The sequence below is a fragment of the Rhipicephalus sanguineus genome, chromosome 4, assembly GCF_013339695.2.
Source record: "Rhipicephalus sanguineus isolate Rsan-2018 chromosome 4, BIME_Rsan_1.4, whole genome shotgun sequence".
Classification (NCBI taxonomy): domain Eukaryota; kingdom Metazoa; phylum Arthropoda; class Arachnida; order Ixodida; family Ixodidae; genus Rhipicephalus; species Rhipicephalus sanguineus.
This window is the reverse complement of record NC_051179.1, coordinates 69,260,194-69,277,873: the sequence shown is the minus strand read 5'-3', so window position 1 is coordinate 69,277,873 and position 17,680 is coordinate 69,260,194. Positions and strand designations below refer to the sequence as shown.

At 46.3% G+C, this 17,680-nt stretch overlaps 1 protein-coding gene across 1 annotated transcript; it reads right to left on the bottom strand.

The window, feature by feature from the left end:
• Window positions 1–2,347: 2,347 nt before the first annotated feature.
• Window positions 2,348–17,018, bottom strand: LOC119390196 (uncharacterized). The gene is made up of 3 exons (XM_037657764.1): window positions 16,661–17,018; window positions 12,135–12,267; window positions 2,348–2,423 (listed from the first exon to the last, which is right to left on the bottom strand). Exons 1-3 carry the CDS (start codon window positions 16,934–16,936, stop codon window positions 2,419–2,421), a joined length of 414 nt encoding a protein of 137 aa, XP_037513692.1. The 5' UTR covers window positions 16,937–17,018; the 3' UTR covers window positions 2,348–2,418.
• Window positions 17,019–17,680: the final 662 nt, after the last annotated feature.

The following is a 17,680-nucleotide window of genomic DNA, read 5'->3' as shown; positions in this document are numbered from 1 at the left end:
AATTTATTCCCACGAATGATACCCGTCTTTGTGAGGTAAACTTTTCGTCGAGTATTCAGAAACGTTGTTCCGAGTAATAGACAGTTATAGTTTAGCGGGCTTAGCGGAATAGCGGGTTCGAAATGCGCATGCGCAGAACGCTAAAAGACCCGTAGCGCTTACCGTAGGCACGCTATTTCAGATTTAGCGTTACCGTGTTTGCGTGGTTAACGTAGTGTACGTAAAACAAGGCGGTGGTTTTGGACGCCCGCTTCCAATTGAATTTAGCGTTGACGTGGACGGATTCACTTCTTTCGCAGCAAGCGACTGCGTAGAATGGATTCGCTGGCCTCAGGTAGCTTCGACGCCCGAGAATTGCGGACAACTTAGCGTAGTTCTTGAGATCGCTTCCTATTTCGAACGTCCCTAGGCCGAACTGGGAGATTGGTGTAAACGAATCTGCAACTTAAAAATTTTCGCTTTTGGTGCGTGGTTCATATTTATTTACTTTTATTGTAGCTAAAAAAAATGTAGTAATATTGCTGCGTGGGGGGATACAGGCGAGCATTCTCAGTTTTTTTTCTTTTCACTTTTTTTAACGCATTCACCCTCCTCTAGGTGGCGCCACCGTCCCAGCTTGGGCACATAAACGTTATCCCGCTAAACTAAGAACGCGCTGTCGGCAACGAACGTTTGCGGCACGGTGACGCTCCAGTCGCCACTCCAGCCGCTCCCGCGGACGAGAGTGGCGACTGGTTGAGGTGATGCGGGCGCGTATCGCCGAAACAAAACTAAAGGATGCTGGCGGTACTGTTGCGCATTCAAGTGCCACAATACGTAGAAATGAGGGAGGACGTATCCTTCTAAGATTTTCCTTCTAAAACATAAGAATAGGAACGGATGTGGCGTTGCATCCCAGCAGTCAGGCGAGCACAGTACGTTCCGCTCTTGCTCTCCTGTCTAGTGGCGTCAGACTGGTTTCTAAACGGAATTGCGCGTGTCTGCTAGATTTATTCGATAGTGAGGGCCACTACTGGAAACGGGGGCCAACGAGCAGAATTTAATCGGTGTTTTGTCGTAAATAAAAAGTACATATTATGCAGCATGCGGCATGTGTAAGTGTTTTTTTCATCTGACCACCACCAAGCTCCTTCTGATGCCACCGTGTGCAGTGAATATGATACGATAGGCAGGTAGTCTACATTATTTGCAAACAGCTAAGCAGAAGGAAAGCTGTCTGTCTACGAGATGCGTACGGGGGCACGTTCGCCGAAGCCGCTGAACTGTTATGAGAAATACGCACGCGATGGATGCCTCCGTTGAACTTCACTTGTGCTACAGACAGAGTTCTTGTCACGAACAAAACAGTGGACTACTCGAAGCTTAGTTTTCTGGAGACAGCCCATGCGGCAAAGCTTCTTTGTGCATTGGCTGTTGCTGGCGTTTTACGTGCCAAACAAGGTATGATTATGAGGCACGCCGTAGAGTGGGAATCAGGATTAATTTTGACCGCTTGGGGTTCCTTAATGTGCACATGACTCTCAGTACGCGGGTGTTCTTTGTATTTCAACCCGATCGAAATGCAGCCACCGTGGCAGGGAATCTATCCCGCGCCCTCGAGCATAACAGCGCAACACCATACATGCTATGCTAGCACGGTGATTTGCTTGATCAACGTCCGCGTGCATACACACCGCGGGCTGGGCATACATACCACGGCAGAAAAACATTGACGCAGCTACCCCTTGCCTCTTACTGGGCTGGTGCATTGGACGTTTGATAACCTCGTTAATTTCATGTCACGGCATGGGTAATAGAAAGTCAGAAGGCAGGGAAGTTAACTAGAAATGCTTCCGGTTGGCTACCTTTGGGGAAGCATTGGGGAAGGAGATTACAAAGATGCGCGCACTCGTGCGTTTGTGTGTTTGTGTGTGTGTGTTTGCGTGAGTGTATGTGTGTGCGTGCGTATGTTTGCGTGTGTGTGTGTATGTGTGTGTGTATGTGTGTGTGTGCGTGCGTGCGTGCGTGACGCCCACAAATTCAAAAATAAAATCGTGTATGATAGCGCCTTTACAGCTTACGAATAATTCTGCAGTACGCTTGACCACTCCGCCTTAAAAATGTCGCTGACAATATCTTGAGACAAAGCATGCACATTTTTGTTCTACTCTATCATTTTTGTGAGCGCGTTTTGAGGGCAGAAACCGATACCTACAGTCAAGTTTCTCAAACATATCTGATGCAACCCCCGACGAATTAAGAAGCAATTTTTCTTACCTCATGTTTTCAAACCGCTTAAGCAGGGATTATGTTTAACGTGCATATACGAAGGACTAAGAAGGGGACGATACGAGCTGTGGTCACTTACCGGTGTCACGGCGTCCAGCTAAGCACGGGGCCGAGCTTGACCGCCGGGGAAGCACAACAGCGGGAGGCCAGTCATTCTGAAAAAAAAGAAAAAGAAAAAAAGATGGCACATAATACCATTTGTGAACCTACTGCAGCGCATAAGTTATACGTGAAAGCATGTAAGGGATGTTCTTATGCTATCATTAACAGAATTATAAAAGAAAGCTTTTCTGCGGTATGTACCATGGTGCGCGAATACTCGTGGCACACACGCGACGAGACGCCCAGCCTCATCGCGGTTGTTTCCGTCGTTCTTAGCGCCTAAAGCGCCGCACATTCTGTTACTCAAACTGAAAAGACCGTCCGTGCTTAGGCACTGGCAGGGAAGACTCCGCCATGCCGTAAGGTTTAATCCTGACCTCCGATATCAGTGACTGATAAACATTCACTCAAACTCATTACCACAGCTACTGCACGCAATAAAACGTGACTTTTAGAGTTTCTAAACGATGGAAGCTCACAGTCAGTTTTAATGAAGGTAAGGTGGCCGGGTGATAATTACCGCAGCGAACGCAGAAAGGCGTACGCTCACTAATTTCAACATGACACACATATCGACACTTCGGCGCCCGTGCGGGGTACCTTACACACACACCTTAATGTATGCACGTGAAATAACGCTTTCGAATAGATGAAAGGGCGAGGGCCGTCCCTCGTTTAGCCTATGCATTATGTGCGACGCCTCTCTAAAACACGACAGAACAAAAAGTGCTATTTTTAATGCCTATAGAGAACTAGTTGTTTTATTTAAGGCCTTTTTTTTTTTGCTCTATTTGGTATCGATGTGAAAGCACCTGAGAAATTATGTATTTTACCAACGTTACTGATTCTGGCGATCCTCTTCTAGCTTTCTTTCAAGTTTCCGGTTTCACCCTCGTAGCTTGCTCGATAACACCTGGAAAGCGTTCGTTTACGATGCAATCACGGCGCATAAAATTTTGACGAGCTGGCCGTCCTTCTCGGGAGATGACGTTGCGTCATACCTTAGCCTTGACGGCGTAGCATGCAGGGACGTGAAAGAGCGCCGTACGGTGTGAACTATAAGATGGCCAACCTGAAAGCGAATCCACGCGTGCTTCGTTCGCATAGAGAAATGAAAACACCTCGCCTAGCCAAAGAGCGATTAGAAAACCATTATAATGATGATACGCAAAAGCTTTTACGGGCATAACGGACGAATTGTGTTGGGGAGTGAGCGCACATGTCCGTTAAACTTAGTTTGCTTAGGAAGGCCAGCGCAAAGACAAAAGGACGAATAAACGCAGTACACGCCACGGGCACTGAATAACCTAACAAGTCATAACAAATTTTGGCAGGGTACCGTTTGTGGTTGCGTAAGTCCATTTGCTAGACAGTGTTGCCCGAGTGCCGTCAAATCTGGCGGTTAAATTCGCCCTGCAGTTCCAGCTTTCCGGTAAGGTTCCTGTGTAAGCCGCTGTGCATTTCGCAAGCGCTCGTGCGATCCATTGTTGCAGATGTTGGAGACCTTCCTTTCGCTGGATGCACCGTTCTACAAATAACAGCTCGGACTCGTTTGAGTTTCAGAAGTAGGGAATTCACGCGCTCAGACTTCATCGTGTCTCAAATGTAGGAGATCTATGAGCAACAACGTGTTTAATAGGGAAACTGGATGGCGTCGCTGAAGTCCGGGCAATGCGTGCACCTCGTTGCGATACAACGGACTCGTTATCCCCTAAGTACGGAATATCTTCGTTGCGGCGCGTGCTGCGTCGACTACGCACAGCGACGCGTTAGCTGGGGAAACTGAATAGCGTCGCAAAAGGCGGGGCTCTCCCTCCAGATCGCTCTCGATCGTGTCTCAGTAGCGGGGGATCTCATCTGTACAGGTGAGCCTGACATGCCGAGCACGCGCGATCACGGGGACACTGGAGCGCTTGCCATCGCTGCGCGCTCTGCGTGTATACAATACATATTGCTCGGACTCGTGTCGCCCCTTTTCAATTTGTGAGTATCTTTTTTCGCATTCTCTGAGGCCTCTGGAGCTATATGCTACTGGTCGCCAATCTGAACCATGCCTTTGGAAGAATGCTGCTCCAAGCCCGAATCCGGAGGCAGACAATTTAAATCCTCTTTTGGGATCGTAGACTTCTAGCACAGGTGAGCTCCTTAACCCTTTCAGCCCTGAATTTTTTTTAACGGGTAGATAATTTTTTTCTTGTTGATATTGCTTTTTTATCACCTCAAGAGCACGAAAATATTATTTTCTGAGCATCCCATCAGTGTATGAGAAAAATAGCGCCATGTCCTATATATAGGACACCAGGGCTTAGTGGTTGTGAAGGGAAATATGATGAATTTCCATATTGCCATTTATTTTACTCTGTTTACGCCTGAAATTGTTGTGAAGCTAGCAGGCCAGCAACCATATATTATTTACTGCGTCTCAAAGGTCCAAAAGCAAGTTTTCGCGCTCGTGACATAGCGCTCTTCAATGCACTTGAATGTCCATTATCTAGTTATTGGACGCCTATACCTGGCGACAACTTTCTGTGGCAGCACAGCCAAAGCTACGTGGGCGGAGCTTCTGCACATGTGTTACTACGCCAAGTAGTCCGTTCGCGGGCGATTTCGGTCTTGGTTTCGCGAGCGCATAGAACATGTGCGTTTTCATGCGAGTATTCATGGCTCATGATGTTATTTGGAAATTTATGCAGATAGTTTATTCACAGATGTAATCGAAATCTACCACATGACTTCATATACTTAAGGATGCAGCACAAATACCTGGAATCATTGCTGAGCTCTTCTGCAAATCAAATACTATAACGCTGTGCTAGCGGTTCAAGTCCACGTGCAAAGCGAGCACCATTTGGTATTGTATACATTTCTTTTTTGGGAAAGCGATAGAATGTTTTGTATTGGGAAGGAACGCAGGAATCAGCTTTATTAAAGCGGTCGGTTTTACTTTTCAAAGAACAAAAGAAAAAGCTGCGGCCAAGCAGTAACTGCGCAATTGGAAATCTTACGCAAAATAACAAGCCATTTTCTGAATTTCGGTGCACACAGGGTCGACATCGTCGTTTTCCTACATTTGGAGACGCAATAACTTTCTGGAGACGCTCACGTTATTTTGTCAGGAGACGCGAAGGCATCGAAAGGCAGCAGATATCTTGGCCACGACCGGTCAGGAGCGGGCGTCTCACGCTTGCGATTACAAACGGCTGAAACGCGTTCCTTACTCGCGTGGTCAAGAATGCTTTTTTTTTTTCACATTAAAAATCACGCTGTCAGTCGCGTAATAGACATGAACGCGTCTGTTGCCGAGGCAAAGCTGTGCACAGGTTATTTTGTCACCGTAAATCGCTCTCATTGCAAAGCGCCAAAACGCCTCCCGCCGTAGACGCCGACGGGCACGGTGTTAGACGCAATCTTCGGCTCGATTGTATCAGAAATAGTAGGCAATCGAAATACCGACCATGTATGCAACGCAATTTATGAAATGGGCCACTTATTTTACGTACTGTTTCCAATCGCAGTTTTGCTTTCAAGCGGCTCTTCTTGCTGAAGACTTGCAGGTAGCCGTCGTCACTGTCAAGGAAGCTATCGCGATGAGAGACCCACTTGCGATGGTGGTATCACTTGCACACTTCTCTCTCGGTGATAGTATGGGAAAATTAACAAAATAATTCAAATTGCACCCCTGTCTTCGTTTCTTTCTGGTCGATGAACACAGATCACCTATATAACGGACACGCGCTTACGCTCACTTGGAAGCTTCGAGGTGCACCTGTTGCAGCCGAGCGACGCCATCTTTGTTTAGTGGGGACGGAAAACGTGAAATGGACACCAGAAAACCTGAAAACTCGAAAGAGCAAAAATCGCAAATCCTTTATGGGATAATCATTCTTGCTTTCAATGCAAGCAATCTTGAACGTAATACCTATTTCTTTTCTTTTTATGTTTTCTCTTATTACGCTAGCTACAGAGAAAATAGTTATTCAGTAAAATGTCATCAAATATTTGGTTTCAGCGTTTGTCGTCTTTTTCACCTTCCGCCGTCTTGTTTTCAACATTGCAGACTTCCGAAGAAGACGATGATGGAAAAACTACTACCTATGTTTGCACAGGTGTATTGAGGATACCACAGACACATTCTTTAGTTTTTTTAGTAATTTATGCCACAATTTATAGCAATGCTTCTTCGTGTCCTTTTTATAGGACGCCAGGGCCGAAAGGGTTAATGGCTTCTAACTCTTTTGTATGCTCGGGTCCACGTGAGAAGTCTCTATCGTGCTTTAGCAGTTCACGGACAAGAGTAGTCCTGTCTGAGAGATGCGGCACATATTTTCCGAAATATGTAACCATGCCTAGGACGCGCTGAAGCTCTTGCTTTGTCCTTGGCTCTGACATTTGAAAGACGCTGCTGATGAATTCGGGCGATGGCTGTGTGCCTTTCTCACTCATCTTATCGCCCAGAACAATTATTTCTTTCATGCCCTTTTCACACTTCTCAGCGTTTAACGTGACTCCATGTTCCTGAGCCGCGTACAGCGCAGCCCTCGAACGCTCTTTATGCTCTTTTTCATTCGAGCCCAATATGAGCCGACAAGGGTACCAATATGGGCTTGTTGGTTCATCGTAAACATGCTAGTGGCATATCACGGGAAGACACAAGGACATAAGCACTTGTGTTCGTCTCGTACTACTTCTTTGTCCTTGTTTGTTCCCGCGTTATGCTACAGCCCATATAAGCACATCATCGACGTATACTATCACACCCGAGAGGCCATCAAATACTTGCGGCATGGCCTTCTGGCACATCTCTGGCGAAGACGCTAAACCAAATTGCATGCGAAGAAATCTGAAACACCCGAATGGCGTGCTGAATGTAGCAAATGCGAGAGCTCTGTTCGTCTAACGGAATCTGATAGAAACCACAGTTGGCGTCTAATCATGAGAAGATACGCGCGCCTGTCAGCTTCGGCCTTCAATTTTTTCCCGCTTCGGCATTTCGAAGTGCTCACGCTTGAGGCATTCACAAATGTTCCGTGGATTCATAGAAATTCTCAAGAGCACCCCTTTTTTTCGAACTATAACCAAGGGACTCACCCATTCAGTCGGTTCATCAACCCTTGGGATGATGCCTACGTCGCTCATAAGCTACAACTCATCATTTAGCAGGTGCTTGAGGAGATGGGGGACTCGACGCGGAAGTCGAATAACTGGGTGCGTTCCTTGTCGATGCACTGTCTGATACGGCATTTGAACGCATCCCAGGCCGCCAAACAAGTCCGGGTAGCCTTTCATGACGCGTTCCCGAAGTGTTGCGAGTCCCGGTCCAACATGAGACAGCACTGCCGATACCTCCGCGGTGCGACGCACGAGGACAAAGTCCTTACAAGCAGGAAGTCCGAGTAGGGCACATCTTTTTAACACCACGAAAAATTTCAGGCTGACAGTCTTGCCTTGGTAAGTAACTGGCATCACTACTGTTCCAAGATGCTTGATGGATTGACCATGCAACTGCGTAGCGTCGCCTTGCTCTCCTGTAGATCGTGTTCGTGCCCTCCGAAATTCTTCAGCCAACGCACAGGAAATTACGTTTACCTGTGATCCTGTGTCTGATTTGAGCTTCACTTTTCTGTTTTTAACGGTTGCATTTATCATACATTCCGAACTCTTGCTGGCACAAACTTGCAAGACATCACACTACGCCTCCGACGAGTTGCTGCGCGTCTCTCTTACATCGTCTACCATTTTTGTCGTTCTGCAGGCCGCTGCAAAATGATTCTTCCGGCCACACTTTCTGCTTCGTTGACCGTACGCCGGGCATTTTTCCGGTTCATACCACCACTTGCACTTGTTGCAGGCTCTTTTTTGGTTCGGCGTCTTGTCCTTGCTTGACACTTTTCCTTTGCTGATGGCTTCTAGAGCTTTTCTTTCCGGAGCTTGCCACACTCCTTTCTGATTTCCTGCTATTTCTGTGGATTGCGCTGCTTTAACGGCACTTTCCAGCGTAAGCGGCTCTTTTCTGAGTAGGCGCTCTCGAAGCTGCTCGTCAGCTGTTCCGAACACAATTTGATCCCGTATCGTGGATTCCCGCAGAACTTGCAATTTTGTGCTTTTAACTGCATGTAGATTCTCCAGAAGCTTTCAAAAGGTTCGCCATACACCCGGACGCGCTTCCGAAACAAGTACCGTTCGAAAGTCTCATTCATGCGAGGCTGACAATAGCTTTCAAGCTTTTGAAGAAGCGTGGCTTCGAGGTAGAGTTCAAAACGCCGACGGAACTATATTCCTGGAAAATACGAGATCGCCCGGAAATATTCCCGGAAAATACGAGATCGCCCGGCGGGCGTAGTCCTTCCATGGCTTGTAGCGTTTAGACCATGCACTTCTGACACCATGTAACCGACGCTGAGCCTAAGCTATACTATTGGAACAGACGAACCCTGACGCGAGAGACCACACGACGCTGCGGCGTCTCATAAGCGAGTGACGGTTTATTATTAGAGCACTCGGAAGGGGACGCAGCCCAAGGTTTGCAGACAACTATGTAAGGTCCGCTGCATCCTATTTTTGAGGATGTTCTGACACATTTCTTGAAACACCCTGTCAGTTTGCGCTCGCCCAGTAAAGTCCTTGTTGGCAGTCACCGCCCGTCCTCTTGTGTCCTTCCGTTGTGCGTGTGTAAATTAACGCTGTTTCTTTAGATGAGTCCTTATCAACGAGCTCGCTTTTAAACACTTTCACGAAAAATAACAACGAAGGAATTGGCATGAAAGAAAAGCATAGGTACACTTAGTCGTGCAATTATACATAAAATTACTTATGCTTTACCTTCGTGCCATTTACTATGATGTAATCGTTGTGTGATGCAAGTGTGGTTGGTGTGCACGCAAACATCTTCGACAGAGATCTGCATGGCTGGGTGAAATAAATCGAGATACTGAAATGGCACCGGCCACATGTTTTATATAGTCCCATAGTTACGAGAGCGGTTCAATCCCTTTGTCAGCGTTTGACCGCGTCGGTCGTGGATGCAAAGTGCGCCGATTCTGTATACTTGTACTGCATATACTGCATTGCTTACTTTCTGTTAATTGCACTGAAAATGATGAGCTAGGAAAAGGCCAACGGAACAAAAGGGCTGCTCAGGCAACGGTTTCAGCTTGAACGTAAGATGATCGACGTTGCGTTTGAAAGGGCGAGCGACACGGTATGGCATCCCGGGTACTTCAAGGACCCACTAAAGTGGGGTGCCAATACCTTTGAGTACAACTTATTCGAAAGAAAGGCGAAAGTTGGGTGCGCAGAATTTCGCATGCATTGAAACACAAAGTTTGAGTGCGCGACGAACTGTCACGTAAAGCAAGATTGGAAGACGTAAAAGATAAGTTAAAAACAAAAAACTGCGAGAGTTGTTCAGTTTTGGAGTAAAAAAATATTATACTATCGCCATCCACTATACCGCACCTTAGATGGTGTCTTAATTTTGTAGCGCAAAAGAAAATAAAGAATTTTACGAGTTCGGAACCGGAAGGAAGATGTATGAGGCTCACATTGAACGGTTATTTATTGTCACTAGGACGGGCAACAAATCTTTACACAGCACAAAACATGCGGTAGAGTACTCTCTGCTTCGAAGCAACATGGAGGTGTCCAGATGTGCGAGCCACTTGAATAGAGGAAAGACCGTCAGTACCTTTCATGACTGTCCAGTAATGACAGCATTTGTTATTCAACTAAGCTGCAGAGCCTTCAAGATGTTATCCAGTAATTTGAAAGAAAATATGAGAGCGAATGCCGATTGAAAGACGCAGAAAAGCGGGGGCAGAAGCAACAATGCCCGTACGGCGGCACGGCGTGTCGAACCAGAAGTCGGTACCGACGGGTGCCGTAGCCCACAATACAGACTCACAGGACGCATGCCGCCTATACCTGCGGGGAGTCATGCCAGCCAGTGTCCTACGCATCCTGGGACCGACCCTCACACAGGACCACCGAATAACCTGGTGCCCAGCACATGCCGGAGTGGACGGCAACGAACGGGTGGACCGCCTTGCTCGAGGTATGACAGGCCGAGCCGCGGACCACTCCGCCCCAACGAACGCCCCCACACCCGGCACGCCACGAGAAATTCTGGAGTTTCAGAGATTCGGACAAAGATCCAAGGCTCCTCCCCATCCCAAGCTCAAAAGGGGCCAGGCGAGAGATTGGCGCCGACTACAGACAAACACATTTCCTCACTTGCAAAGACTACACAAGATGTACCCCGACAGACACGAAAATAAATGCCCTTGGTGTGAAGACACACCAACACTCCGCCACATCACATACGAATGCCAGATGCGCCCTGCAGGCGCCGTCTCGCCGCTAGTCAAAGACTCACAAGCAAACTGGTCGTGGGAGGCGCGACTCTCCGATCTGGACTTGGGAAGCCAGCTGGCAACCCTCGGCCAGGCCCGGCGAGCCGCAGAAGCCAGTGGGGCCCTGGAATAGGGGCTCCATCCCATCTGCACCAGGACTACCTGTGCGCATTAATAAAGTTGTTCTTCTTCTTCTTCCTTTGCGAGCGTCAGGTTTTTGCTATCCACGTACTGGCAACGTTCCCAACGAGCGATTAATGCTGCCGGGGATGTTCTGAATGTACGAAGAGATCCAGGAACAGCCTCCATCCCCAGTTTGTCTTAGTGTACACAGCAAAAGCGCCCTCTATATAGTTGACATCTCACGCTTCTCAGGGTCACCCGACCGCTCACTTTACGCGTATACAGGTCGTCCCACGTTACTTGAGCGAATACTAACAATGAAAGGCGCGTCAGAATCGGATTCAACCTAACGCATACCATTCACGCTAGCCTATAGTTACGCAGGGATTCCCCCCCCCCCCCCCTTAACTGAATCATTACGTTCAATCGCACAACTCTACTCTTTAGTTATTGGCTGCAGGCCCAAACAATGGTTTCAGAGTTGCAGATCACCTTCAGAAAATACGGGTTCAGTTGTTTCCTGTACTATAAGTCCCACGTAGTCCTTTTATCCGCGCCAGAAAGAAAGCCCGCGAAATACGAAAAAATGCACTTGATCGATTGCTTGCGTAATGCTATCGCGCTCCTCTCAATCGTGCAATCGGTGAACAAGGTCGTCTGCAGCATGACTGTGGCCAAGGAAAAGCGGCAGAGTGCTTTGATGGCGGTCGGCATACGGGCCCCCGGCTTTTGTCGAATGACGGCCATAGGCGTGCGCGGGGTTCCACTTCAGGGGGAGCGATGGTTCGTCGCAGCTCCCCCCCTCCCAATTATGTCAATGGCGCTGACAATGCGCCCCCCCCCCCCGAGTCGCAGCGCCCCCCTCCCTGTATGTCAATGTGTGGGGCTGACTTTGCCCCCCCCCCCCCTCTTAGGTGAATAGTGGGGGGCGGCCGCCCCCCCCCCCTGCCCCCCTCGTGCGCACGCCTATGATGACGGCGCAAATGCATGCGGCTCACCGAGCGCTCCCGAGGCGATAAGGCGCACATAAAACGCTGGAGGCGATCTGGTTCTCCAATCGGATGCTTGAGAAGTAGCACGATAACAGCTCGCCAGTGGTCACTCACGTGGCTTTTTGCCGCTTCGTGGGCTCTCCTTGCACGAAGTGCATGTGGATTTGCGCCAGTTGATTGGTTGCAGGATTTGCTATAGGATTTGATAGGCTGTAGGACTTGCGCGCGCGCGCACGCACGCACGCACCCCCCCCCCCCCCCCCCCACACACACACACAAATATAGATATACCAACCCTCACCCGTGGAGGCAGTCCACGATGTTGAAGAGCGGCCACTCGAGGAGCGTCCACTGCTCGAGAAACTTGTCCAACTCGAGCTCTTGAAACTCCTGGATTCCGATGACGTCGATCGGTGGGACGCTTCGTGAACCCACTGACACACAAATGCGCATAAACGGTGAGAACGTCGTCACAACAACAACAACAACAACAACGACAGCAACTGCAACAACAACAACCTTCAATGGATAAATTGTATACACTTATATTGCCGAGGAAAAAGCCCAAGCTCTTAGCGTTGGCGCGCGCTTCGGGCAGACGATCATTTAAAGAAGAATAACGTTAAGGCAGGTTATAAGAGAGAATACGCACAGAACGAGGCAAAAATAGAAGAATTAAAAATGACAAGGCACATAATACGACAACAGAAGACAAGAGAAATAGATGGAGCAGGATGATAAAAGACAGTTCATATAGAATAAGATCGATGGCAAGCGGAAAAAGATAGAAAGAGAAGACGATGAAATGACTTCTGCCTATTTTGTGATCTTCAATAATACCTCTTTCTGAGCGAGATCGTCCATAGTTAAATCCTCAGTAACCGCGTGCGAGTGCGTGTTGTCGCTTCCGTGGTCATTTCTGCCGTTAGTGTGAATTGTGTAAAACTGCGCGACAATAGCGGGAACTTGCAAAAATATGTGTTTTAAGTACTACCATAAAAATAATCATGGTAAGATTTCTGTAGGCGGCTGGGTGATGCCCGTGGTAGGCCGTGGCAGTAGCACTGGTAGGTAAGTATTGTTAGGTGCAAGAGCTCTGCGCTTTCTGGTCATTTTACGCGGAATTTTCAAAGTAATACAAATGAACAGTTTGAGGCAGATGACACCTTGAAGACGTTTGAAATAAATTAACATGTCATTGCGATTTCATCGGCCATGGTGCAATGGCGATGACCATAATCCAACGCTCCAAGAATGAGATCCAGAGTAATTTCGAGCAAGTGATTCAGACGCTTAGTGATTTCTTCTGGGTCGTTATTTATTGTAAATGCTGAATTTAGAAATACCAGATCACAGACGTGTGTTCGAGCTGGAGGAGACAAACTGTCGCGTAGAATTAGCAAAAATGTTGCTTGCAAGCTTAATGACATGCGAAGCAGGAGGAGGATGAACAGCGCTGTTGTTTGTCCCTTATCTTCGTCCTTTGTCGTTTGCGCTCCGGCCCCCTTACAAGAATGTACCGATTATCTCAGCCGTTCGCTGTGGAGCGAAAAGATACGTAAAAACTGAATCCTCTCGATAGTCTTTAAACATAGCGGAGAAATCGAATCGACCGCATCGAAACGCGCATATTGTGAGCGGGAAAGTGTGCATCAATAATAACACCAAGGTTACGATTTTCACAAACCTTTCGCAAGAATACAGAATCAATAGTAAAAAAATTATAGGCTTGCTGTTTCGCAAATGAAGGTGAAGGCTTTGATCTTGGCAGTATTCACGATGTCGTTTAGTTTTCCATACTCGAGATAAGGAATTGATACCACATTGCAGGATGCGATAGCGATAAACTTCGTGACGCTTCTTAAATTCATGCGTTCTTTCCAAATGCTCATAGAAGTAAAGAATTACGAATGGTAGGCAAAGCTTCACTGCAAATATAAAAAGAGGAGTGCATCCTTGAGGCACCCCTCTATTTGTCTTCGCCATTTGCGGTAACACAAAACTATCTACAGGAGATAGCTATGCAGGATATTGCAAAAGTGCACAGGCCTAAGAATGAGCAGTATAAGAGGCTGACTGCGTCAGAACCTTTACTAGGGTTGGAATACGTAAATGGTGTCTACCTGCTGTCTCTGAAGCACGGATGTGGAGATCTGGTTGCTGAAGCTAGCCAGATTTCAGACAGTTGAGCCACCAGAGAGAAATGCATGTTGATTTGGAATCGGAAGTCTCTTCACGCTAAATGACATTGAAGAGTTAAAGTATCGGTTCGTAGGGTGTGCGCTGATTGGGTACGCACGCATTTCTTGAAATATAACGTGCGCACCCAAGAGGTTACTGCATCGTACATGCGCAGTGCCAATAAACGTGAACGCAAAGCCTTGGGTAGCCTATTCTAAAGCTGCTTGGTATGCTGTAAGTAGCTTATTCGCTCCATTTGGTTAGTGCTATTGTGTTGCGCTTATAAGCATGATGTCGCAAATTTGATTGAGGTTAAATGCGAAAGACGTTAGTGGACCTAGATTTATATGCTCTTTAAGAGGTATGAAGATGCTCTTGGAATAATCATTCTTAGCTATACATGAATGTTCGGTATATACAGGGTGTTTCAGCTAGAAAGCAGGAAATATTAAAAAAAATTAAACATAGGCGCCACGCGTCTCCAGCTAGCGCAATATTGTTGTGAGAGATATAGAATTATTTTTTTCCAATCCGCTAAACTCGGCAATTAACAAAGATTGCTTAACGAACTTTTTAAATAGTAACACTTGAGAAAAATCTTCAAGAGCGCCAGAAAAGAGCGCCTATATATAAGAGCGCCATTTAAACTATCGGAGAGACGCCCGGCAGAAAGCAGTTTGGCAGTCTACAGAATGTCTGTCGGCACGTTGTTCTGTTTCTTTGTCGTTCTAGTTTCGGTTTCATTAAGACGATGACAGTTCGCGCCTCATTTGGTACCGATGTTCTGTGACTGCGCCGCTATGGGCGGTTCGAGGCGCATTGTAGACAAGACATTAGGCCAACATAAAAAAAAAGAAAAATGTTTTTTTTTTTTTGTCGAGCCCCACACATGTGAATGTTCTTCTAGTTTTCCCCATTCATTTTTTCTTTCAAATTCTCCGCTTCAGTGCTTATATTATATCCTATTATTTTACTCTGTTCTTAACATTCTTTTGTTTCATTTTTACTTCTTTGACCTTAAAGAGACAAAATTTAACCTTTAATTTAATAATTGTCTTTTAGAAAGAGCGTACCTTTACCAGCCCGTAGAAAGAGACGAATGAAAGCGTCTTTCAGCTGCACTAACGTGAAGCCAGGGGAGGGGGAAGCATGCAGTGTGCGCCGGTGTTTCCCAAAAAGAAAAATCGCTGCTAATGGGCAATGAGAGGCAGAAGACGCGTCCATCCACGAAGTCTTTGTGGGTGAAGCTTCAACTCATGAAATATAAGACTCGCGGCAATATGTTGTAAATAGCTTATTCGCCCCGTTTGGTTAGTGCTATTGTGTTGCGCTTATAAGCATGATGTCGCAGGTTTGATTGAGGTTAAATACGAAAGACGTTAGTGGACCTAGATTCATATACTCTTTAAAAGAGGTATTAAGATGCTCTTAAAATAAACATCCTGAGCTATATATGAATAAATGGCATATACAGAGTGCTTCAGCTAGAACGCACGAAATGTTAAAAAAATTTAACATAGGCACTCCGCCTCTCCAATTAGCGCATTATTGTTCTGAGCCATACAGAGAACATCAGAATATTTTTTTCCGATCCGCCAAGCTCGGCGATTAGCAAAGATTGCTTAATGAACTTTTTAAATGGTAACTGTTGAGAAAAATCTTCAATAGAAAAGCTGTAGCGCTTGTTCAGCAACATCGAATTTTTCAATCTATAGTAGGATAACTCCCCTGCTTAATTTTTTTCCCGGGCTTTCTTTAAAGCACGCGGATTTTAAAAATCGCGCGGCCTTTTGAGTGCTCTCAAATGTAAGTGCAACGAATTATGAGAGGCTGCTCCGCACACGAAGGTCGATTGAACAGGCTATCGGTGACTGCGATGGACGTTAAGCGACAAAAGGAGCATACCGTTTCAACAACCAAAAAAATTATTCAATTAGTCACCGATAGCCTGCTCAACCGACATTCGTGCGCGGAGCAGCCTCTGATAATTCGTTACACTTACATTTGAGGGCACTAAAAGCGCCACGCGTTAGGCGGCAGTCGCGTGGTATCTTTTAAAATTTCGCACGCTTTAAAGAAAGGCCGGGAAAAACTTAAACAGGGGAGTTATCTTATCATACACTGAAAAATTCGATGTTTCTAAAAGAGCGCTACAACTTTTGTGTTAGAGATTTTGCTCTAGAGTTACTATTTAAAAAGTTCATTAAGCGATCTTTGTTAAATGCTGAGCTTGGCGGATTAGAAAAAAAAATATTCTGACGTGCTCAGAACAATGCTGCACTTATTGGAGACACGAAGCGCCTAGGTTTAATTTTGTAATACTAGGTGGTTTTGAGCTGAAACACCCTATATATATATATATATATATATATATATATATATATATATATATATATATATATATATATATATATATATAATATATATATATATATATGTGTGTGTGTGTGTGTGTGTGTGTGTTTGTGTGTGTGTTGATCAGCACAGCGTTTGCATGCGTCCCTTTCCCAATCATATTGCGAACCTACGACTGCAACAAATGGAAATACGAACGCCCTGCATGACGGTCTTTAGGTTAGATGCGTGTAAAGACCGAAATGCGAACACAAATGTTGTAGCGATGAAATAAAATGAAACGTATCTCACCTCTTGTACTTTGAACTCAGCATAGTCATCGTTGTCCGACCAGCTTGGCCCCGCCGCTCCTGCCCAGCTCGGCCCCGCCCCTGCATCGATAGAGCTTGCAGAACACTCGGCTTCAAGCTCTTCTTTTCCACGGCAGAGCTTCTTCCTCTTCTGCGTAGGGTTTCCATATCTGTGGGCCTGGGCTTGAAAATCGTCATCCCCACTCACTGTGTCCTCGTCGTCGCTTAGGTCTCCGGGTTGGTAGCCAGGGCGTTTCCCGGCGCGTTGACTGGTCATTGTACGGCGCGCGGCTGCAGGGTCTACAGCCACTGACGAAGAACGGAACTCTCCTGACTTGTCCCCAAGAGGATCACCAACTTCGGGCTGTCCGGAGAGCCGACGACACGAACTGATGATGATGATGATGATGATGCCTCTACACATGGCTCATACCCACTCTGGGGGATTGGCCAAGAATTGTAGATATGAAGATTTAAAACTACTAAGTTAACACAAAAGACAAGCAAACACAAAAAGAACTAGTGCAATAATTATTTCTACATTCAGCCCAGACTTCTCATCCTAACTAGAAATTAGAATAATGAAATTAATGTGGTACCGAACGTCGTCTTTTTCATTGATTTTTTTTCTTATTGATTCATTGCTATTATCGGAACAGGTTTGCAATAAAGAACTTAAAAACACATTCGTTTTGTTTCCTGAAGGAAAGCAATTACAGCATCAAAAACATTCCTGTGGCTGACGCCCAAATCCGAAGCACCGAAGGTGAGAATAGCGTCTATTGTTAAAATTATCCCCAGCTTAGCACAATGAGTTTCAAGAAGTCTTTTTCTTTGTAATATATAGCGGCAACACGATAAAAAATAATGCTCTATGATTCGATTTCTGAACAAAAGTGACAGAGGGGAGATATCGCCAGACCTGCCCTGTGTGCATACAGATTCAACGGGGGCACTCGGCATCGTAATCTAGTTAATAATACTTCTAATTGTCTAGAATAACAGAGAGCTGAGCTAGTTG